The 25,615-nt window shown below is 43.0% G+C and overlaps 1 protein-coding gene across 5 annotated transcripts in view; it reads right to left on the bottom strand.

Annotated features, from left to right (window-relative positions):
* Positions 1 to 25,615, bottom strand: part of RGS6 (regulator of G-protein signaling 6) — a 275,931-nt gene that overhangs the window by 88,631 nt on the left and 161,685 nt on the right. For all 5 annotated transcript variants that reach the window (XM_014941850.1, XM_014941848.1, XM_014941851.1 and 2 more), the window contains exon 3: positions 20,072 to 20,171. In XM_014941850.1, the coding sequence (XP_014797336.1) occupies positions 20,072 to 20,171 (100 nt within the window). The remainder of the gene's footprint in view (positions 1 to 20,071; positions 20,172 to 25,615) is intronic.

The following is a 25,615-nucleotide window of genomic DNA, read 5'->3' as shown; positions in this document are numbered from 1 at the left end:
TTGCCAGCCTACTCACACACTGCCTTGTGCAAACACGCTCAGCCTACAACAAGGCCAGGCAAATTTGAAACCAAGATCCCAATCAAGTAACTTTATCTTGACAAGAGATTACTCAGCATTTGCTCGGTACCGTCTAGTACTGGGCAGGTCCCTTTTATAGGGCCCAGAGACACCGAGCTCATTCAACCAAAAAACATGTCCTTTATTTGACCCATTTTTCTTCTAACATTGCACAGCTTCAGTGCTCCAGTCCCACGCAATCCGCTCACACAGCTTTACACCACTGTGGCTACTTGTGCTGTAGACTTTAAGCAAAAGCTGCCAGATTATGGCTAAACCAACAATTTGCTGCCAGGAGCTGGTCTGTGAGAGGAGAAGAGATTAAAGCAAGAGCTGGTATTTGCTTTTGAAAGTCATAAGGGTCCTCTATGCATTTAAATTTGAAAACACAGAGAGAGGTATGTCACAGACACGGAGATGACAGCCTTATGATAAAGTGCAGTACAGCAGGACAAATTATTGACCCACTCCTTAAAGAAGCATTTCTCACACCAGTTTCACCTCATCTTCCTCCAAGACACCCTTCCAGGATTTAATACTGCAAGCCACAATCAGCATCTCCAGCTTTCCTTCCCTGACTCATTGAAAATAAAACCTTTATTCAAGTTAAACTTACAAAACCCCAGAATGCTGGTCCAGCCAAATGACACGGTTTCTGCCAGAGATGTTTTTGATATTGTGACTAACTCTCCTTAGATCTAGACCTGGACCTCACAAATACCTGGCTTAACAGGTACAGCTGATGTTATGAGGCTCCCCTGAGGATATCAGTTCCCAGTAAACAACAAGCACATAGATACATCAGTCAAAACCGATACCACAGAAGCCTCAGAAAAATACAGAAAAGGACAACAGACATGTAAGCCTCACCAGTAGACCATAAACAGATCAAAGAATCACAAAAAATGTAAACACTTTAACGTGGTTAACTGTTCTCCTGCTCTTTCTCCAGCCCACAGGAAACAGAACTGTGGCTCCCAAACTAGACAGGTAAGCCAAGGGAGAACACATTTATTCCTTGTTTGAAACATAAAGACAAAACTATAAGAATGTGTTTTTATTTCACGACCATTTCAGATTTAAATTTGCAGAAAACTGGCTGATTCAGGATATGCAATCAAGTGCAAGAAGCAGAACAGTGACAGCGAAGCAGAAAAGCACACAGCAGGCTTACCACGGGCAACAAAAAAGCAGTTTTCAAACATCTGCAGATGCTCGGGAGCTAGACAGTTGTTGGTAATACCCATCTGAAGCACTACTTGCAAGGATGGCAAATTTATGCCTTTTGGGCCACACAGCACTCCAGAGGGGTCCAAGTGAGGCTCCCACCCTTGCACAGCAGCTTCCAGGTCATCCGAATCCCTGACTGCAGGACAAAGAGTGCCTGCACTGCTGGACTGCCATCAGAGCCAGCATGGGGAGGTGGGTACCATGGGAGGCCATGGGCACCTCCACCTGCCAATCGCTCTTCCAACTCCTACGCTTCTGAGTCTTACAAGATGGGATGAGGAATTTGGGTGCCTCCAGCCTTTTGGCATGTTTCCACTAGCCATTCCATAGCACCAGAGCTGCCCAGGGAACGCTTGGACCTGTCACCACACCGAGGTGCCCTGGCTGGGCTATAGCTGGTTGGGTTAAGTTCTGGTATTAAGGAAGAATATAACTGCCCATCAATACAGACCAGTTTGACCACTAATGAATTCCTCCCCGAGAGCAGCCTACAAAAACCACAATACGCCCTGCCAAAGCACATGCTAATGCAAACAGCCACTGTTGATGGGGCTTAATTGCTTAGTATTAAAACAATGCAAGAAAAGTTCATCTACAGTAACAACAAATAGGGAGGGGGTTATCATCTTGCTGTTAGCCTTCCTGCAAAAAGGTTATCAGTGGCTATCAGAAACAGAGATAAGTCAGTCCCCAGGTTGGCTTAGATTCAACTGGATTTTTTTTTTTCCATGAAGATCCCTTCAATTTTATCATCTGGTTGATAAATGCACGTTTTTGTCTTAAATCTATTTTGGAGTAATTATATGGATTATGCTGGTTCAGAATGCTCCCTTTTATGAAACTAAATTGTTGGGTATTTGTATGCTGTCTGTAATTTGGTATTCTAAAGTAATAATTCGGAGAGCAAAACAATGCAGCTCCTTGCCTGCTTCTCCTTTTCTTCTCTCTAGTTGTTTGCATCCCTTTGCCTCCCTGAGTACACAAAGACATGGACCTTTCCTGCAGATTATTACTGGGCTGTGGCAGCCTAATAACCATTCATGCTTTTGAGAATTTCCCCTAGAGAGATTTGTTACATCTTTTGACTATAAAGGATTTCAACCTCTGATAAAATACCAACACAACAAAAAGGTGTCCTACAGAGAACCCTTCTGTATTTTTAAAAGATGATGCTGGACACAAGTTTCAAGAAATACCAAAACAACTTAAGACTCCTTTGTTCCATTTTCAAACTGAAAGGCCCTCGTAAGCCTACATCCTATCAGCTTTCAACAAATATGTATTGACATAATAGTTAGGGCCATTTTTTTTTTAACAGTAGACTTTTTCAAAGGCACTTCAAGTGTTTCACTTAGTCAGATACTGGGGGAGCCTGCACTTGGTTTCAAGCATTCAGCTCTTTCTTGAGCTGGCATATAGTCCCAGACTAAATTCCATGACTTATCAGCTTATTTCTTTGCCCTTTACAATTCAGCAGTCAGCATTTTTTAAAACAGAATAAGATTTCTGCAAAAACCTGGGTACATTTTTTCTCTGTTTACACTTAGTGTATAATTATACATTTTAAAAAATCCTCCACAACGAGTAAACATTTTAGTTCATATGCAGTAAAATAAACACTTATGTAATTCATATCAGTCTTCCAGTACTGCAAAGATATCTTCTAAAATGATCAATGATATGTATCAAAATTGTCCCTTAAGGGTAAGTGGATAATTTCTTGCATGAAAGTCATCACTAATACATTAAAGGGACAAAGAACTCTGCAGTGCATGTATTTCACTAACTGTAAGCCACACACTTTAGACCCTGATGCACATTTGGGGTTTTTGGTACATTCCAAGCATATCTATAAATCCAAAATCTAAAAAAAATTAACAAGTTTTGCATCAAAATGGGATCATGTTGAATGGTAGCAATCAAGCATCCTTGTGACAAGCGCAGCCCGGAGATGAGATGAGAAAACAGGGGTGATGGTGAGTGACAAAGAACTTTAGTACATCAGAACAGGTCAAGTGTGTCCATGTGGGATGTGTTGGGAAAAGAAACAGAAAGGAATTTTCTTTAACTACAGGAAGCTAGAGGTGAGACATCCTGGTTGCTGAAGGTAACCAGCACAGGACCCTCCTGCACAGAGCAGTTGGCTCTCCATGGCACCAGTGGCACCTTCAACTACAAACGCATGTTCTCAGCCAGCCTCTTCATCTTCAAATAAGTAACTGAGATGGTTACTTGACTGTCACTTGTTATATTAGCCAGGTTAGAAGCAACAGACTATTTTAAATATCTACATGTTAACCTGAATGTTCTTTTGGTCAAATGTTCCAATCCAGCTCTATGAGAGCGTATTTTCATCTATGTCACATGCACAAGGTAAAAAGTACGTTATGTGTACATTTACAGACTTTTACATGTGCCAGTGTAAAATGCTGGAAAAATTATAATATTCCAAACTGTTTCCTAGAAGGCTTTTTTATCTTTACTGTGAGGTAAAAACTGGTTTGCACTTCTGAAAAATAAAACCACAATCAAATCCAAAGAGAATGGCAAAGCACCTGACTGTCCACCACCAAGTCCCTCCTAGTGGACAGCTAGAGACTGAGGAACACCACAACACTGCTATACATGGCTTTTCTTGTTCCTTGTATGGTACCCTAGATATCCACTACAGGACTCATGGCCTGACAGAATATCAGTGAGCATTGGTTTGACCCATAGTGGGCTTTACTTACTACATCCCGTAGAGCCTTCCTTTTGCAGTTTACTCCTGCTAACTTGTTCCACGTTAGTTAAGAGTCTCACCTCAGAGAAATCTCTGGTACACTCACGCCTCATTAGGTGAGACCAGCCCCTTCAGCAGCTACAGGTTATGAGGAAAAAGGCAAAAGCAGGAGGGAAGGGACACAACTGAAAAGGACATGCCTCATCTTCTATCCCTCCCAGCACCTACAGGGAGCTTGCAAAGGTATTGTCTTCACCATAATGGTTCCAAGGACATGCACAGGTGTCCACAGCAGCCTGGCTTCACTAGAAGCTACTCTTTTAGGAAAACTAGTACCCCAACCCCAGCAGAGATCCTGCAGAGTCTCTCATGACTGTCCTGCAGAAACCTATCTCTGAATAGAGCACCTACACCTAATTCCCTAAACAGATACAGTGCGGCCCCTCTAGACTCCAAAGCCCCTTCAGCAAGTTCTCACCCAAAATATGCTATTGCACATTACCACCACTGCTACAGCCATACCTGGCAGCTTTAATTATTTGCTAAGAATAGGCTGTATATTGTCCTGTGCCCCCATAACATACCATGAAATTACTATCTTCAACACCAAAAGCTTAACTTATAAAGCTCAGTAATAAAAAACAAAAGGTAAGTTTGTGACAAAAAAAATGCAGCTGCCATTCATGTTCACATGCAAGTTTACGTAGGTTTTCATTAGATGTAGGACAGTGGAATTCAATAATACCCCTCAGGAAATAAAGTTTGCTACGCAATGAGACAAAACAGGATGAACTCTGCAAGTGGCTCCCTCTCTTAGCGAAAAGAGGCAGAAACAGGCTCCGAGACTCAGTCAGGCTGATCAGGCTCTGCCAAGTGACACCGCTGAAGAGCAGATGCTACCTCCCTTTCATTTAGCAAAGCCAGCAAGGTGGCTCAACAGACCCGTGCAGACATGACGCAAACCAGCTGCAGGTTTTACCTCTCGCTGTGGCAGCATATTAATCCATCTCTCTCAGCGCCACCTGCGAAGGACACCCCTCCTGTTCTACAGGGCAAACCTCCAGGTCCATATTAACAATCGCTGTTGTCCAGAGGTAGTTTGACGTGAAAACATGTAATTGCAGGTGGCCGTAACAATCAAGATGTGATGGCTTCTCAGCTCCCCTTGCATGCCCTCCAACTTCCCATTCCTATGCGCTGTTTTGCCAGACATGCCTACTCTGATCCCTAAGAAATTATTATAGAAATTATTTTAATTTGCCTCTGCCCAGGATCCCGCTTGCCACGTTTCCATCTTTCTCACAGCCATAGTGAGGAAAGGGATGGTCTTGTATCTAGGTCTCCATGTTCACCTGTGCTACAGCCTCCTTGTCTAACAGCAGGCAAGTGTCTCAGACCACGCAAGTCTACGGCAGTAACTTACTCTTTATCTTCACTACTTGCATGAATGGATGTAATAAAACCTCAGAAGGGTGCTGTCAGGCTGCAGTTTAGCCACATAAGAGATGGAAAACCCATATGAAACCACAGGCAAGGAGCTCAGATGCTTGCATCTGACCTGGCTTAAGCTTCTTCATTGGTCAGTTAGGGTGGGTAATGCACATTTTCATTCCTGGGAAATGAAAGGCACTAGAAACACGCAAAGGCTTTCTGAAACCACTGCTTGGATAACCTGGTATGCAGGTTGCCAGAGGCTGCTCCAAGCACAAGAAGCGGCAGAGAAGAAAGCGTGGAGCTGGGAGGAGGAGGAGGACACCAGAAGGCGGTGGGGGTTAATGGTCCCCAGCGCAGAATAAAATACTTGTAGGCTTGAAGCAAACCGCAGCGGATGAGACTGAGCAGAACCTGCCAGTTGCAGGAGGCACCACACACAAATGCAGAAAGGGCAGACAGGGACTGAAGGGTGAAGGAGGAGGAGGAGGATTTCTTCATTTTAAAAAAAGCAGCATTTTCAAAAGGTGCTGAAGGCACCTACTGCAGTACACAGGTGCAAATCTCTAAGAAAGTGCCCCTAAAACGGGCAACCCCTTTTCCATGAACAGACCAGCCCAGATAAGAGGAGCGGGTGGTTGACAAAACCAGGTGGCTTTTTTTAAGATCTTTTCTTTCGACAGACCCTAACAGAGTGGACACCACTTTAACCATGGTAGTCGCAGACTGACACTGCACATGCCAAGCTTTTTTCCCTTGGTCTGGTACTCTACGCCTCGGTGTGACTTTTCCAGCGCTCACACAATCTGCTTTTATACTGTTGGTACTATTTTGAGTGGCATAATGTAAATCTCTGCTTCAGAAAGTGCTTCATGGCTCTGAGACTATTTAGAAAAAAATTCATGCAACCCATCCCTGAATCTATCCAAACGGGTAACAAATCCTTCGGCTGCTGAAGAGAGGTAATGAAAGGGAATTTAATCCTGACATTCCTGGATTAAGCAGTTGACAGGCAAGGACTAGAGGACTCGGTGGCACAGATGACAGCTGTTTCCAGAGCTGTGCCTAAATTGACAGAGTCTAGATGTTATGAATGAGAGCTCGGCAGAGCTAGAGAAGCTTGTCACAGCAGAGGTGGGAATCCAAATTTTAAAGACTCAATTAAAGAATGCCAAGGCTAGTGGAAAACACTGAGCTATTTCTACCTCCGTGCCCTTGCAGCTGCCCTCACGCTGCCGTGGGTGTAATTACATAAGACGCACAATCCTCTACTGGAAGGTGGAATTATTTAAGGAAAACAGCTGGCAAAATTAGAGCTAAGTAGGAGCACAGAAACGTCACTGCTGAACCGAGAGTGTGTCAAACATGACCCAGATACCTAATTAGTAGTTACGCTCAAATCTAACTGGCACGGGGCTCAAGAAATGGGCTGACTGAATAGAGTAGAGAGGCTGCAAGAGATACATTCTTGAGTTTTATTGCCTTAGGTACTGTTTTGATCTCTCCACTCTTTCTCAGCTTTAATTTCACGACGCTGACGAAATTGCCAGGGAAGCGGAAGGGGGAGCAGCATTACAGAGTAGTGATGCAAAGAGCCTCATCTGTCGGCTTTGAGGGCAGTGTCAAGGCTGCCGAAGAGCTTCCCCCAGCAGAGAGAGGTGGGAGCTCACTTGGCTTTGTGTCTGTCCCCAGCTAACCTGCTCTGGGCCAGCTCCTGGCCCTGGGGACTGAGGAGCCAGGAGGGGGATGCTCTCCTGTGCAGCGCTGGCTGGGGTGACCCCTCTGCCTCCAGGACCCCAGCCCAAGGGGCCCCTGCGTCCCCAGAAAGTACGTGAGGAAATAAAACTGGGGAACGTGGAGGAATCTGCAAAACCTGAATGCCTCTCTGTCGTGAGTTTATTTATGTTCCTGCACAGAACAAGCGTCTGCAGCTGAGTCCCAAGCCACCAAAGGGATTAACAGTGTAAGGGAATATAACGCATTAATTAACGCTAACTATATTCAGTCAAAATATTACTTTCTTAAAATACAGTACTCTGCAAGAAGCAAGCTCTGGCTATGTTTATTTTGATTTTTCCTTATGCTCTTCACCAGGGCAGAGAAATATGTTCCTTTGTGTTTTTAAATAAAAGTATCCAAATACAGAGGAATACACTCATGAATGTCTGCTCAGCTGTCTTGTACAAAAGATTAGGGGAACGCACAGAGATACTCAGTTATCTGTCAGCTGTCTTGTACAAAAGATTAGGGGAACACACAGAGATACTCAGTTATCTGAGTAAGTGAGATGCTCCCCGTGGGACAGCCCATACCAGTTAATGGGGAAGAACAGCCTGCAAAGAAAGATTGTAACATGCCAATATGCTCTCCTATTAGAGCCAAGACATAAAATGATGTTTGTAGACTTGATATGTCTCTTGATGCTCAAGGCTCATTGCTGACAACAAGAGCAAAAAGCCAAACAGGGAACAAATGAGCAGTATCCCATTGACAGAGCTGGTGCTGAGATGTATTAACACGCTACGTAAAAAGCAGGAATTCATTAATTTATTTATGCATCATGGATAAAAACAAAGGTAACAGAGTGCTTACCAGGCTCCTCCTTGATGGGCATATTCCTGTTGGGAATTTGCACCCAGAAGGAAAATGTGAGTGGTCAGCGTGGTGCTGCACCTCTGAGGGAAGGTTGTGGAGCAGGAGCAGGGAGGTTACATTACCCCATACTTGGCAGTAGCACAGCAGTTAATGGAGAACTTCAGACAGTTCTGGTGCTCACTGTTCGAAAAGGTTGTTTAAAAACTTGGGAAAGAGTCCAGGGAAGAAACACAAGAGGAATTAAAGGCCTGGAAAAAGTGCTTTGTAGTCGGACATGCTTTCCGGGACTCAATTTAATAACCTCACAAACAGAAAGTCAAGTGGCTATTTCACTGCAGTGACTAAGAACGGTTTTGGGGAGAACAGGTATCTTCATTGTCAACCGTAACACCAGGTTCAATACCAGAAGGTAATCTTGGACAAAGTCAGAACAGAAACAAGAAGTAACTTTTGGGTGACAGAAGGGTGCCTTAAAGATGACAGAAGCTTTTAAAAGGTTACAGCAGATTTTTTTTACACCAGGCATTTTTTAAATTGGATACTTTCCTGCAAGATCCACAGCTGTAAAGAGGACTTGAGGCAGGGAAGCTGTATATAAGCAGACCAAACCACAAGGACCACCACAACCTCTTGCTGTGCAGGTTGGCACTATGGGCAGAGGTCTCCATCCCTCCTCTGCCCACCAACGGTCAGCCCTCTCCTCCTGGGAACGTGAAGGACACACAACAAGAGTTGTGAGCCTTTACACCTGTGTTATTTATTGCCGGGCCTATGGCTGCAGTGTCTGAGATGATTCCTGTCAGCTCCCACTGGGCACAGCACGGTGCCCAGACACACTAAACTTGTGGCAAAGCAAGTTGCTGAAATCAGTAAACGAAGGTGTACTGACAAGCTCACTTTGAAAGATTTTCATTGTCTTTTTGGTTGTTGTTGGGTTTTTTTTAGAGTTTCAAGTTGTCATGTGTTTTCAACTTCTAGGCATGTGTCATCTCCAAGTACATCTTACAGCTCTCCAAGAAAGCAAGCGTGTGTCAGGGACCCAACATTCTTCGGAGCTCTAAAATCCACTCTTCCTACTTTAAAAAAAACCTAAAGATCCATAATGCAATATCCATGTAGCAGTGACGTAAATGATGAATAAAAGATGCTACAACGCAAAACTATAAATCACCTTTTAACAGATTTAGTCTTAGGAGCTTGGTTTTTCTACCTGACAAAAGAAATAAACTTTGATGAATATGCCACTGCCAATTCATTAGTTTCAGCAATGCCAGCCTTGAATAGCCTTGTGATTGAAATCTCGCTAGAATACAGTCACTTTTATTTCTTTTCTGCAGCTACTACTGTTCCTTTAGAAAGCTCACCTGTCACTGTGTGTCTCATAGGAGAAAAAAAGTAGACAGCATTCAACAAAATAACACTGGACATTTGGCAAATCTCTCATTTACTAAAAAGCGTGGGCTTCAGTCAGCCTAACTGACTCAGGAAATAGGAATGAAATTTCCTGAATACTTAGGGCAAAGGTTAAATATCAACAGAAAAAAAAAAAGAAAAAACCCATCAGAAATTACTCACTCAGGTGAATTTGACAATGATTTTGGCACCAACCAGCAAACAATAAAGTTTAAAAAAAAAACCACGGAAAAAAAAAAAAGAAGAGACACAATCCTATCCACAACAAAAATAAGGTACAAAAAGAATAATACTTCCTATGAAATACAACACAAAATCCTACAATAGTTGCATGTAAAACCTTCCACTGCTACAAACATACATTACTTTTCTTATCAGTCTATGTTCTTTTTTTATGTGTATGTGAGTATAATTAGCATTTTAAATTAACCAACTTCTCAAAGTTTCCTGCATGTTTTATTACTCCTTTCTAGGCAAGAGTTAATCTGCAATCCTGGCCACATTGTAGAGGTATCTGCATGGAGAAAACTCTTATTGTGGAAGTGACCTTGTAGTGGAGCAGAATTCTGAGACACTCTTGCAAAGCATGCAGCCATCAAATAGGAATTAACTGAACAAAGACCTAATTGCTTAGTTTTATTTCTCCGCAGGACCAAAATATAATTTTCTTCCCTGCATGTGGTAGTGAATCATACATCAAAAATATCCAAGCTCATCAATTCACACCATACTCAAAACAAATCCATGGGAAACCAGCATGCAATTTTGAGAGATTTATCCACACAGGAAAAAAAAAAAAGTTAAAGAAAACATGTAAATGTGTATTATTTATAACCATGGATATGTATGAAAAGCCAAAAAGCTTTTTCATTTTCCTGTTTGCCATTTCTGATGGAAGGTTCTAAAGCCAAATCTATGGCAGTCCCAAGTGCTGTGTTGCAAATACACACCAGACCAAAGACCTGAGGATTTCTACTGGAACAGGCGGAATAAAACAAGGATTCATGAACCCTTCATGGTATCCACACAAACCAGGTAATGAGGTTTGTCCACCCTCACACTATGCCAACCCCCTTCAGCTACAGCATCTTCTGGAGATGTATTGTAACCGTCCCAGGTGCAGCTTTTAGCAACAGTGATTTCTGACTGGTGCACTATTTATGGCAGGTAAAAATAAGCTGGTGCACTATATAATTCTTTGTATTATTTAAAGTCAAAAAACTCAAACCAACCTTTCCTTTCCACCCTATCCCCTAACAGGTACATTAATGGTAATTTCAATGTTGAAACTGAGATAGATCATACATAGAAGAATCATTCACCTAATGTATGTGTAAAAGAACAGAAAATTATTCATGAGACTGGATTTACAGTTACTAAAGTTAACTTCTGAATTTCATTAGAACACCACATTGATTAAAGTCAGGAAATTTAAACTCCAGAACAAACTGTTGTGTTTTGCAATATAAGCCCTTTAATTAAAATGCAAGTAAGACTCTGCTCAATAAATACCACCCTGAAAATTACTTCGACTAAAAAAGCCACAGAACGAGAGATAAGAATGAACAGAATATATGCATGGAATAATGAGGCAGATGTATTCACCCAATAATGAGAGGGGTTTCTTCTTCTAATGGCTGTAATAGCATTGAATTAAAGCAACAGATTCAAAGTAGAGTTGCCAAACCACACTCAAAAGATTTGCCCCTTCACTTTGCTATCGATTACCATTGGGCACTTACAGACCATTGCTTTTGCAGCACCTCAAGGTAAAAATGGTTTGTCTAAGGGTCAGGGCTCCGCATGCGCCTCGGCGGGTACGTGGCTTCTCAGGCACAGCGGGAGCCAAGCTGCTCTGCTGGGTGTTTGATGCTTCACAGCCCACAGGAACGCCGGAGGCCGGGCAGAAACAAAGCAAGAGGTGTGAAAAAACACAAAACTGTGTTGGTAGAGCCTTCACCACGCAGCTCCCAGGTTGCTGCGAAGCGAAGGCAGGAGAGGTGAAGTACTGCAGCTTGAGTGCAGTCTGCTCAACACTCACATCCAAAAAAAAGTAAAATCAAAGCCACGCAGTACTTATAATTAATCTCTGCTCTTTTGCTGTGTCATTCAGATCTGGAAACAAACTTTTGTAATAATGCTGGCGCTTTTGAAGATAGCAAGATGAATGCATAAAAGCATTAATCATTCATTCCTATGAATTTCTACAGGCATTGAAATATTGTTGACTTTTCTTTTTAATGCTTTATTCATTAGCCACAATATTCCATCAGCTAAATGCTGTGTTTCAGAATAAAACTGAAGTCAGCAATGAGAATGCTCTTAATATGTAACATTTTTTGTTACTGTGGCTGAATTACCAATTCATCTAAACACTGGAGTTCAGCAGGTAATTTATCATCAAACCCGTCTCCATTTCAGCTTTGAGTTTTACTGAAAGACTCAAAAGACCTAAAAGCAATTCTTGGGAAAAAAAAAAATAAAATTAAACCATTTTTAATAGACTTGCTTTGTTCCAGGCTCATAGCTTTCATTTGATGCCTCCCAGTAATTTTTATGCTCATATTCTTCAATAAGATAAATTATAGTTTCGTGCTGTTCTAACTTCTGCCCAGGTAGCTAGAAGGTCGTCTTGGTTTTATTTTCTCTTTTGACAACAATTCTGGTGACTGGGAAGAGCAGTCACTATCTCTGCAGAAAGATAAAGCTGTGCCATTTGGTGATTTTTCATTGTATTTTAATTGCCCACAGGAACATCCATGTAGCATCATTATTTAAGTTTCTGATTTATCGTAGCTTCACTTGAGGGACACAGAGGTTCAACTCCCGCAAGGACAAGTAGAACCAGCAAGGACCTTCACAATTCTAATGTAAGGAAATTAAATTCCTCATAATGTTCAGATAGCACTTGAGAGGCAATTTTACTGACTAAATACTAAAGTCTCAGGATGTGTTTTGTAAGCATTCTGCAGTTGCCTAAGCCAACTTTTTAAGCGCTCGCTGCCGTGATGTGCTTTTTGTGTAGCGTTTTCCACCTCAGGTATGATTGCTGTCAAGTGCTGTCATATGAAAGCACATGGTTATGCAAGACATCAAATTTTGGTAATTTTAAGAGTGATGCTTAGTTTCATTTCATCATTTAGGACTTATCCCATAATGCGTGCACACATTTTTAAGGGATGCAGAAGCTTCACGTGACGTAGGAGCACCCTGGTCGGTGTGGAGACAAGCAGTCCCAAAGGGAACTGAGAACTATGAAGAAGACACAAGGAAGTGGCATCAACAGCCAGCTTTGAACAGCATCCTTCCTCTCACAGCTCCGACTGGCTGTGGAACCATGCACACAGCAATATTTGGGCTGTGTGACATGTGAATCATGTCACACAGCTGGGAGGACCATGACCGTGGAATGAGTCGCAGAGGAAATGCACCAGAGAAGGTAGACCTGAGCTGGGAGAGCCCAACAGCAACACAGCCCAGCTGCGATGGAAGTGAAGCTGAAGAACTGAACTGTATCTCGGCTGCAGCAGAGGGCAGTGACACACAAACACTGGCAGTCCTCACGCTGCACAGCGCCTACAAGTGCAGAAGCCTGTCCTTCATTTCTAGCATACAACACTTACCACTCTTAGGCTTACTTTCAAGAAAAATTGCATGCTCTTTATGTGTATTTAAGTGTACAGGTATGCAGAGAGAGATATCAAATACTCACTGTTCAAAATATTAATTCTGGTTGCTTTTTCTTATTCTTTAACAACCATACCCTATTCAATTAATCTGCTATCCCCCTTGTCCTCTGAAAATCAAATCCTTTTAGCATCTTAACAACAGGCAAAGAAACTGCTACACTTCAGAGAGCTGGTTTTCGTCTTTCCCTACCCCCGTCCCTCTCACCCTTTGAAAGGCAGGAAGCTGGATGCACTCAAAGAGAAAAGGGAGGGAGGAGGATGAAGACAGCATAACTCTTTGGCTCCTTAACTGGGTTAATTTGTCTCCTGGCATGGGAATAGAGAGCTTAAGAGAAAGCTACAGGAAAGAAAAATTGCAAGGCATGCACTACTTGTATCACAGTTGACATGTCTAATGCTACGTGATTCACAGCAGCTTTGAAATGCTAGATTAAAAGCTATAACAACCTTCTTATTGAGGGAAGGATGGATTACATTTCCATTGGGTGCAATTTGAAGAAGAGATGCATAAAAGAAGAAAATGTAAGTTGTGATGAAGAAGCCCAGGCTTGACTTGAATTAGTTTAAATGCAACTTGCTCAGAGCAATTGATTTTTGATGAGAAATAAATGGATTTGTATGCTCAACCAGCGTTTGCAAGCCAGCTTCCTACACGCAATTGCACAACGCTGTTGAATTTATTGTGTAGCATCTGCTGTACATAAATGCGAAAAACCACCAGAAATGATACAGTACTATATCTGTATATATAAATATATGTAAATTTTAACCCATCATTTATATCATTTATAAACCAGGAAACACCCAAAGTTATTTTGGATATTGACTGAAGTTTTGGCAAAGGTTATTTTGCTTGTTTTAACTGAATGGGCTCACTCATGTTTAATCAAAAGATTGCACTTGGTTTAGATTTGGGAATATATACACCTACTAACTTAGCCTGAAACAGAGTCAGCACCATATCTCAGGTCTCCTGTTTCTCAAAGCAAAACTGCAAAGGAAAGACAAAATAAAATAAATTAAAAAAAAAAAAGAAAAGAAAAAGAAAAAAAGAGATTGATCTGGGCTGGAAGTTCAGACCCAGACACTCATTTTGGCAAATGTTCCAGCTGTTGAGGTTCAGAGATCAGTGCTGTCCCAGACACAGGGACAGATGGTTTCGATCTAGAATAAAACCACTCAAACATTCAAGGAAATCTGTATGAGGCTCAGTCCCCAGTTCAAATCCTATGGTCAGACGATGCAAACCACTGGACAGACAAGCCAGGGGAAGCCAGATCCTTGCACAACCAACTTATGGAGTTATTTGGTCCCAATGAAAACAGTTTCTGTAAGGCACTGAGGAAAGTTCTACCTCTGAAGAAAAGAAATAAAGTGAACATTGTGGCAGAGCGCTCAGCCTTGCAGCCTGCTCTCCAGGCAATGCTTGGTGATGGGTGCTGGCTCTTGTCAGCATCACCAGTCCTAGTCCTGCTCCCCACACCACCGAACCTCTTTCTTTGAGCAGTTCCTCAGGGTGGGGACCTTTCAAACCCTGGAGGATAAGGAAACTGCTGCACCTCTGGCTACCACATCTGGATGAGAGATGCATTTGAGGGAAAAGGCAATGAATCTCCAGGTTGTTCACCTGAAGAAGACTCCAAGGAGACCTTACAGCTGCCTTTTGGTACTTCAGGAAGCCTACAGGAAAGATGGAGGGACTCTTTTATCAGGGAGCATAGTGATAGGAAGAGGGGTAATGTTTTTAAACTGAAAAAGGGGAGATTTAGATTAGCTATTAGGAAGAAATTCTTTACTGTGAGGGTGGTGAGACACTGCAACAGGTTGCCCGGGGAAGTTGTGAATGCCCGACACCTGGAAGTGTTCAAGACCAGGCTGGATGGGGCTTTGAGCAACCTGGTCTGGTGGGAGGTGTCCCTGCCCATAGCAGGGTGGTTGGAACTCCATGATCTTTAAGGTCCCTTCCAACTCTAACCATTCTATGAATGACTGGCACTGGGGGAGCTTATTTCACCATAGGCGTATGAAGTCGTCCAGCAGAACTCAGCTGTCCTGAACCACACCCCCAGGGAACACTATCAATAATAAATTCTCTCTTTCCCAACACTATGGGATTTCCGTACTCCAGCCAAATGCATTTTCTTTGAGCGAGTGACATTCTGATGTGTTCTGGGACAACTCCGTAGGCATTTGCCAAGACACATGCTGGCTTCTTCAGACAGAGACACATGGCAGCTTAAACTTGGTTTAGATCATGAGTCTCGAGTAACGACAGGCCATCTGGCACATCTCAGCAATGCTGCCACTTTCTGCTCAGGGACACCTGGGACTTAAGACAGACACGGCAGGTCAGGAGTGAAATGCACTGGCAGGGCTGTACGCACGAAGCTGGCATGACAGTGCTTAACCCAAGCTGGTACAGCTGGGACATCACCCTCCAACCCATTCACAGCCACACAGGCAGCTTTGGGGGCAGAGCAAGACGACAAGTGAGCCTTGGGGTAAGGGTCAGGAGCAGCACACGAGCGAGGTACCAACTAGGGGACTGCTGCTGGAAGGAGGAGGCATCACTCAAAACGGAGCTGTTGGGACAGGCCTGCTTGAAGGTTATGGGTCAGAAAGAATCACAGAATGGTAGGGGTTGGAAGAGAGCTTCAGATCATCATCTAGTACAACCCCCTCTGCCAAGAAGCTCTATCAAAACCTCTTGGGAAGAGGGCAGAATGGTGCAAGGCTTGTAGACTGCACATCTCCTTTGGGTTGCAGTAGCAAAGACAGGACCAGGAGAAATCCTGAAGGTTGAGGGGCGCAGATTGGGGAGCACAAAGGAGGCTTTTTGCACTGGAAAGCTCAGCTGCTACAGCACTGACTTCTTTCTGACTTTTCTGACTCTTTTTTTTCTTTATAATATTAATAGAATCACTTAGGTTGGAAGGGACCTTTCAGATAATCTAGTCCAGCCATCAACCTAATGCTGACAAAAACCATCACTACACCATATCACTAAGCACTACATCTACATGTCTTTTAAATACCTCCAGGGATGGTGACTCAACCACTTCCCCGGGCAGCCTGTTCCAATGCTTAATAACCCTTTCAGTGTACAAATTTTTCGTAATATCCAGTCTAAACCTCCCCTGGCACAACATGAGGTTATTTCCTCTTGTTCTATCGCCTGTTACTTGGGAGAAGAGACCTCTCTACAACCTCATAGGGCCAAGTCCAGATCGGTGGGAAAAGAAAGTACAGGCATCTGGTCCTCCTACCAAACAGGAAGTTAGTTTTAAGATACAATTGTATGGAAATCAAAAAGATTAAAAACCCAGTTTTGCTGCTTATTAGTATAATGAGATGTTCTTACAGCAGTCTGATGACTGGGAAAATAGAGAATTGCTAATTCATTTACAGAAACAAAATCATTACTAAGGAATTCTTTTTTCTCACTAAGAGAGAAATGTTTAACTCTATTGGCAGCAACCACCACCATGTCCATGGGCTGCGGACCTAGTCTGGGCATGGATCACAGCACTACTCAATATCTGCCCTCAGTTTTTCATTCCATACTCTAAACTTATCATTGGACAAAGTCAGAATCGTGCACGCAGATGCCACACAGACTGGTTTTGTCTTACTTTAGTTCTCTGTTGCTTGCCCATGAAAGTGAAGACATAACCAAAGAAGATAATGGTGTGATGTGTCCTTCTTTGACTGACCTACTTTCAGCCAAAAACCAGGGAGGAGGATACACAAATCTACTTCTAATGCAGATTAAAATGTGCCTTTGGCACAGCATCCCCACACGGACTCATCATACATTTAAAAAAGGGTTTTTCATCCTTTTCCCAGATTGCTGTTGTCGAGAGAGGACCACTAATGATAACTCCCTGAGGCTCATTCTCCTCGTGTTACACAGTGCCTCATTCACAACTTAAGCATCAGGACAGATGAAAGCAAAACACAGATGAGCGATTCATTCCCTAGTATCCAAACTTTAAATCAAACACCCACTTTGCTGCATTATAAACAGAGCTGCCTGTTTAGAGCACCAAGGCACTGCTGTAATGTTTCTTTTTCTTTAAGATTTTACATTTTCTCCTGTGAGAAGCAATTACAATAGACGTGTCAAGCAAAAATAAACCCCTGTTAATCACAGTCACTGTGAGCCTGCCAAGTAAATCACATCTCAGTGTTGTTGTTCCTTTTTTCAGGTAGAAATAAAAAGTGTGTGAGAATGCCAGAGTCTAGAAATTAAGCTCTTCCCAAGAGGGAGTCCAAAGTTTTTGAAAATACAAGCTCTTCTCTTGTGTTGATGACGCTGAGTGGAATTATACAAGCACTAAAAGTGAATTATTCTTATGCTCATTGGATATTCAAAGGGGAATGATTCTCTGGAGATCATCTACTCCAACCCCCATGCAAAGCAAGGCCAGATGCAGAGTTAGGTCAGATGGCTCAGTTCAGCTGGGCTCAGGGGTTTCTGAACAGCTCCAAAGCCCTGGTTCCACAGCCTCTCCAAGCCACCAGGCCCATCCTCAGCTGCTCAGACCATAAACAACTTTCTTCTTAGATCTAGCTGGGATTTCTTTTCCTGCAACTTGTGTACATTGTCTTTTGTGTGTCCACCATGGGCTTTCGAGTAAAGGTCTGACCCTGTCTTCTCTACAGCCTCTCACTCCCTTTGGCCTTTCCTTCCCCAGACTGAACAAACCCAATGACCTAAACTTCTGTTCAAACATAGGTGCTCTCCTGCCTCTTCCAGTGCTCCAGCTCTTTACCCATCTATCACAAGTACTGAAACCACATATAAATTTCTTTTGATTTTGGTCTATGCATCTGAAAGGTGAAATGAGAAGTGGAGAAAACTTCGGGCTCCTTAGATAAGCCATTATTTTCCCCAGACTTTTCAAACTGGGAGGCTTCATGCACTGCCTGGTGCATCACAAGGGAGCTGCCTTCAAATCCCTTCACCCGAATGGAATGGTACTGAGCTTATTTCCCTCCAAATTTGAGGATTTTCTGTGAGCACTGGAGGGAGGTTTTGCTCTTATTTTATCTTCATCTTTCTACTACTCCCTGTGCTGTGAAAAACCAGCCATTTCAAGGTGATGTAATTGCAGCTGCTGCTCCAGAACAGCAGAGTCCAAGGGGGCAGTTTACATCGCACCAGGGAGCACTTAAGGATAAGCATAATCAGTTTAAAGATGCTGTGAGGTCTCCTGTTTCCTCCTCCTTTTGAGTAACAGGTGGTTGCTTGATGACCAGATCCATTCCTTAATCAGTGCTATGCATATTAACAGGAATATCAGAAACCTGTTTTAGCAGAGTTAATCTTAAGACACGCAGCCTGTGTATTGCAGAGGTGAGTTTACAGAATGAGTTTTCAAATCAGATAAATGGTTATTTTTCCCAGAAACCTTCAAGAACAGTTAGCTCATACCTGATCCAGCCATAACCTGCAATTTAGTAACACAATTTTCACATCTCGTTCTAGATTCATGTTTCTTTTCCACTGTAAAACCCTAATCCTGCAACTGCCAGTTACACTGACTCACCGCCCTGAAATCAATTTCAGACAGAAGAGCCTGTTGCTCAATAAAAAAGGATTAACTGGACTGAGCCTCATTTAAGCAAAAACTTAATTCCAATTTCCATATTCCCTGCCTATCCCCAAGAACCCTGAAGATTTGTATTCCATCCCTGTAGCTTAAGTTGGACATTTTTTTCTGTTACAAGGATATCAAATCACAGTCCTGAATCAATCAACGCAACCTCAAACTCTGCTCAATCCGACCATTTTCACAGTAAAGATATTTCTGAAGTGCTTCAGCTCAGATACATTCCACTGCAGGGAACCCCCTTTGCAATGGCTGGACACCAGCTGCACTGCCAGCACCCCTGTTGACAAGAGACATTTCTCCCCATTATTTTACAACAGTATAAAGACCCCAAGAGCAAGAAAGGTCCCTTTGAACTGCCAGTCTTCTCTCAGTTATTGGCATGCCGTCTATATGCAACAACACAACTTTTACATTTTCAGCCATCATCTGAATTTTACTGCAGCGAAGCCACAGCCACAGAGAACAAAGCTCTTCACTTTTCAGAACAGGAGGGGAAACTTCCCTAAACAGACTCATCAGTGTGTGTATCTGGTCTGGTTTGGAAAGAGACTCTGGAGGACAGAGAAAATCATACTTACTTTACAGAAATACACAACATCATCAATTATAAGTCACAGGAGTAGCTGGGTATCTCATACTGGACAACAGTCTACTGGTGGGGAGAGGGAAAACAGTAGCTTTGTGCCACCGTAATGAACACTGCTATGAAGTTAGTGGAAACATGTACCAGAAACTCAAGTGCAAATCCTCCATCATCCTGAATAAACTCATCATCAATGGCAAAGTTCTTTGTTGCACTGGAAGATATTTTGACTGGAAAAACGTGTAGGGACAGTTTTGAACTCTGACTCTGCACCATCTGCACTTTTGTACACACAGCTTTAATAAAGCAGCACACATGCATAAAAGGTATTTCACATTCCTCTACTTGTGATTGAAGCCCAGTAAGAGTATCTGGGTATGAGTGAGAAAACAGTTTCAACTTTTTTTCCTGAGCTCTTCCCTAAGATGGTCTTACCTTCTTCCATCATAGGGAATGATTCTGATGTGTAATACTGTGATAGCCACAAAAGCTATGTAACATTTTTTAATAACGCACCACAAAGAAATATAAATGCTTGCTTCCTTAAAAAGGAGTTAAGAATTCTTGGTTCAATACTTCACCTCCTAATAACGATGCGCAGAAAAAATAAACAGAGGAGAGCATATTTTTTTTTCCTACATTCCTTCTTTTTTGTGGCTTTAGCGGCGCATTTCCTTAGAGCCAGCAAGCACCAGCTCATGTTCTCTTCCCCACTAAGTGGGGTCCTTACCGGTGACGACGCTGGGGATTTTGGACAGAAAGCTCTTGACAGTGCGGATGGGAACTCCACCTGTTTTGTCATCCTGCATTCTTGTAATGATGTCTTCAATCTGTCAAAAGGAAGGAAAGACTTAGTGGTTTATGCAAAAAGGTGACTGTACCGTTTATATACTGTGAATACTTTAGGGTCCTGCTGCTGGGATGGGCTTCAAATATACCATGTGTATTACTGCACTAACACATGCAGCTACTGCCTTCCAAATTTAAACCCTGAGACTAGAAACCATGCGACTACATAGACCACCTTGGAAGATGGTGGTCAGATACTGAAAATCCAACTGCAGCTGTGTTTTTTTTGCTGGCCAGGGGTGACAGAAAGGTGTTGTTTAGTCCACATGTAAATTGAGTTAGAGTCTATAACGCAGCCAGCTTAAGGAGCTTCCCATCCAGTCCACTTTCCCCTCTTCTCCCACATTCGTTTTAATCCTCGATACTGTGACCTTGAGAGAGCTTTCATCTTCCAAATGGTCCCAGACAGTCACCAACAACCTATGGCTTGAGAAGAGCATGAGACAGAACAACTGCAGGACAATTTGTCCTGTCTCATGCTGTAGGCAGGGATGGTACATGTCCATCATCATTGTACGAAGCAAACAACCAAAAATAAAATGATCATCGAGAAAAACTTGTTAGATTTTCACAGCCAAGTTAACTTTTACTTCATGGGCACATACGTAATCCATCACATAAAGGAAAAGATACTTCAAAAGCCATGGCAATCAGAGGATCTTATTACTGGGGGAAGGAGCTTAATCCTCCGCCCATTTAATCTAAAATGGGAAAGGATTTTGGCTCCTTTTGAGGCTACTCCCCCTGCATTTACTTGAAGATGGCAACACCAGGGAGACCAAAAAGCTGAACATACGCACAGTGCAGAAATTCGGTATCTCCAAAAACTCCCTTCAAGTTAATAAGGTCTCAGAAGCCCAACAAAAATAAACATGAAGCTGTTGGCTCTGTTATAGCTCAAGCAGTCGACAGCACAGCCCTGCCCGCTGCTGGTGCCAGGGGGCCCAGGCCAATGGCATCCAGACAGAGAGCACAGCTCTGATTTCACCTAAAGATTTTCTCCTCACAGATGCTACCAGGCACAACCTCAGCAGACAGGTTACGTGGTGGGAGTGCAGTCCCTCTCTCTCCTAAAGGCAGCCCAAGAGCTCAACCAGCTCTCGTCAACTTCGGAAAACCTGCTTCGTTTAGATGCGGCGAGTTTCTTTCACACACTTAACACCTACATTTCAAAACAAGTTTAATTTAAAGTCTTCCCTAGGCGATAAGACAATCTCCCTGCCAACTTCAGACACTGAATTTGATCACTGTGTTTTTAACCTCAGGGTATCACTTAACTGAACTGTTCGCACCTTGTTTATATATTATTTTTAAGTTAACACATGCCCTGAAGAAATTCTCGGTGGGAATGAAGTCACAAGGATGAAAATATCCCAAGATATTGAATAGATTATGTGAGGGTTGAGTACCTACAGTTAATTTGTGATCGAATAATACTACTTTTCACTCAGTCCAAACACTATAAAAATTAATACCACCTTTTCCCCTTCCACCTGAACTTTACACAAGCTTATTCGCTGATCAAAACAATTTCTTCCATTCTGAGGATACCTGGAGGAGTAACTGCTCCCTTCAGGTTGGACAAGAAGCATTTCACAGCACCCCGTGGCGTTGAGAAGAGCCCAACAGCATCGTTGAGAAGAAGAGCCCATCATTTCCCAGACCTACGAGGCTACAGTGCTCTGACACCAGACCTGCCAGGGGGATGGGACAGCTTGGTCTCCTGCTGACCAACAAGGTCAGCCAGATTAGGAACTACTTCATCAAGGCAATGAAAAAGCCTCTCCATGACCAACTAGTTATATGCCTTCATCTCTATGGGCTGGCAGCTGGCATCAGAGAGGAATTTTTCCATGCATATTAGGAAGAAAACACTCTGGAACACATTTTGAGTCCTATGTCTCCAGGAACACTTTATGGGCTTTAAAAACCACAAGGATCGTTCTTGGTAAAATTGTTCAGTATAAAGTTAAAACTGAAAAACAAGCTAAAATAATTGTTTTGATGCAGGAAAATAAACTTCTTACTCTTTTGCTCACTGTAAACTGAAGGAACACCAGACATGATTTATGTCTTTATCACCCCTAGAAAAGTTCCATTTCAATAAAAATAAACCTTTAATTATCTTAAAAGCAAAATATACTGTTTTTACCTAAACTATCCCCATTTCAAGCAATCAAGCAGGCACTGGTGTCTCAAGTGGGGCCATTAATTTGGGTTTCAGTCACAATTATAAAAGCCTACTGCAATTTAAAATCAAAATTTAAAAAGAATGCCCTAGAGCTAACTCCTTCCCAAAAGGCTCCTTTCTTCATCTTCTCTTCCAGCCTGACTACTGGCACTTTCTGCTCTCCTTACTTCTGAGCCTTGCATGTTTCTTCTCTTCTTCACTTTCTGTTCTGATCCTTCCCTGTCCTCTCATCTGACCCAGACACGATTACATACGTCACCCTCCCACAGCACACCAGCATTTGCACTCTGATGCCCGAGAGCCCATGGGTTTACAGCCTCTGCTTTTGCATAGTTTTTCCATTCCCAACATGCTTTCCTTGTGCTCTCCAGCAAAATTCTGCACTGGTCAAAGAGGGCAGCATAGGCTACTCAAAGAAACATCTGCTGATCATTTTATCCTTTCTTAAAGTTATAATCAAGTTTGAAATAAAATATTAAAGAACTATATTTAGCAACCTATGTCAAGTTTTTGCTCAGTCCACTACAAAGAGAAGATCTAACCCTATGTATGGCCTTTGTATTTTGCATCCACCCAACAGCTGTAGATACTACCACCCTGGATCGAAATTACTCCCTAGCTATGGAAATCTTTCATGAAATAAGTGACACAGTGACAAAGTGGGTAAAAAAGTCATTACCAGAGCTTCAAGCGTGGAGAAAAGCAAAAGAGGGAACATCAAGTGTGAAGGTCACTTTCATTGAAGCTTCTCATCTTAACTTTTAAGAGAGTTAGCTAGATGCTTCACTGCTAATGATTCTTCCTTGAGTTTCTGCATGTCATTCAATATCCTTCAGGTTTCCCTGTTTGGCACACAGGGAATAAGAGTCCTTGGAGAGTTCATTTCATTCAGCTAGGAGGCAGGAACTAGTAAAACTAAGCGTTCCTCATATTTATTGCTCCTAAATGAACAAGCTTCAGTGAACTACTGAAAACAAAAGTAATGGGAAGAACAGGCAATTGTGGTTGTTTTTTTATTTTTTTTTCTATTATGGAGGTCACTGCTTTTTCAATCTGGTCTGATTTTGCATCAGTAAAGGGAACTCTTACTCTTCCCTCAGAGTGGATTCTGGGTCAATATCTCCCTGAGAAAGCCAGAGCAATTTATGCATCTGCTGTCACTGTTAGCTACACCCTGTAACTTATGCCTAACAAACCAGATCTGCCTTTCCTCCTGACCACTTGCTGACAACTCTGCTCCCTACATTTGTCCAGAATGATTTTATTTCACATTACCCCACTTTCAATGCATTGAAAAGGGCTTTTGGCTCATTATCAGTGGAAACAGGACTCTACAGCAGGTAGCTTATGAGTTTACCAACATACTCCATTACACAGAAGGTGCTGGGGATTTAATGCATACATGGGATTACTAGCATTCGTCAGACCTCCTTTTCCACTATTAGCACTTTCGCTGGCCTAAGAAGGGTGAAGGCGTGAAGTAGAAGACACTGAATTTCCATCAGAGCTGAGATATCTATCACTGGAAGATGATAAGTCCCTTTTCTGAGGCAGAGGACAATGAAACATTACATTTGTTGATGTGTTATAATAAATAAGTCATAATACAATGATAACCATAAGGATCACAGCCTGGCAACTTTGGGTCAGTGCCACACATCATCACTAGGGTTACATTACAAGGGGGAAAACAACTTTTGACTTCGCAGTCACTTCTCTTTCTGCCAGCACCAAAACAGAGGGGGCACCCAGATCACAGCCCGTCAGCATGCCCAGCCTCGCTGAGCCCTGGGACCACCCTGCTCACCATCAGGGCTGACCCTGGAGGTGACATGCCAAGGGAAGAACAAGCAACACATGAAAAAGACAAGCTAACAGCTCCCACGACCCCACGCCTGGACACCACCAGCAGCTTACTGGTGCTGCCCAGCCAAACGTGCTTCATTGCAACTGAGCGATTACCACATAATGATCTCAGAAGACACCATGGTCCCGTTTTGCCAGCTCATTTTTGTGAGCTAGTGAGGGAAACTGTGCCCTTCATCATATTCTAGCCTCCGAGTTAGCTGTGCATGGTCCCTCAGACCCTGCAAGAGAGGTCCTGCTGCCTGTTTCTGAATATCTCAGTACGCACCAGGTTCCTGCCTGGTTACTCACAGCAGGTAGCCTACTCTTGGGGATTCCTGTCACCAGCCAACCTGTGGCTGCAGAGTCCCTGAGCATCACTCATCAGTGCCCACATTAACCATACAGGGTTGGATAGACAGCTCTGTGCAATGCCAAATACCCTCCTTGCCCCGGCAGATGAGAGCTCTCACAAATACTGCTGGAGCCAGATGATACGTGGAGGAAAGCACGAGTCTGTTGTCAGCTAGCACGACGGCAGCAATTATAAATACATTTGATCTTTTCCTCTCGACTGAAATACAAATTTAAAATAGACCATTTCTCACGTTGCCAACCCCTACAGGTCCCATAAGCGCCTCTGACCCCACCGGTGTGCCGCTGTCACCTGTGCTGCTGACTCCTGCCACGCAGCCCCACGCACCCACAGACAAGCAAAGTTAATTTGACAAGAAGTCTGAAGCCAACTTGCTTCACCCGTCCAGATAATTTCATTCTGCTCAAACACAGGAAGAGGAGGCTGGGGTGTGGAAGGGAAAAAAAAAAAAAAAAAAGGGCTAATACACTTAATACACTTCCCTTTGGCATCCTCAAGGGAGAAAGGACAACCTTGTCTCCAAGACAGCGCTGGAGAGCAGCAGAGCAACACCGCCAGAGAACTGTTGTGAGACCTTCAGCAAACACCTTCATCTATCTCTGTCCAAGTCTCCTCTCCCATTACAGCAAAGATAGTACTGAGTCACACAGGGGCAGGGAAACTTAATTTAAAGATGTCAGAGGAGGACTGGGAGCGCCTCAGATAGTGGATGCTACACGACTGTGAAAGATGCGCTCCCCATCTCCGACAACCTTTCACAATCCCAACACAACGGCAGCAAAACCGAAGCGTGGCAGAGCAGGGCCATTTGGCTGCTTCCCACGTGACTAATTTCTGACAACCACCAAGGGCTGGGGCGCTGATGGAACTTGTCCTCTTCCCCAGAGAGCTTTTATCCCTGCTTCTTTTTACATTTCTGAGCTCATTTCAGACAAGGGCAGAGTATCCCACACAGCTCCCTCACGCTCAAGTGTGTTCCAGGGAAGAAAGAAAACAACAACTTCATTCTTCAG

This window comes from Calidris pugnax, unplaced genomic scaffold (genome assembly GCF_001431845.1).
Source record: "Calidris pugnax isolate Ruff unplaced genomic scaffold, ASM143184v1 scaffold56, whole genome shotgun sequence".
Classification (NCBI taxonomy): Eukaryota; Metazoa; Chordata; class Aves; order Charadriiformes; family Scolopacidae; genus Calidris; species Calidris pugnax.
The sequence above is the reverse complement of the archived record's forward strand: the minus strand, read 5'-3'. Positions and strand labels throughout refer to the sequence as shown.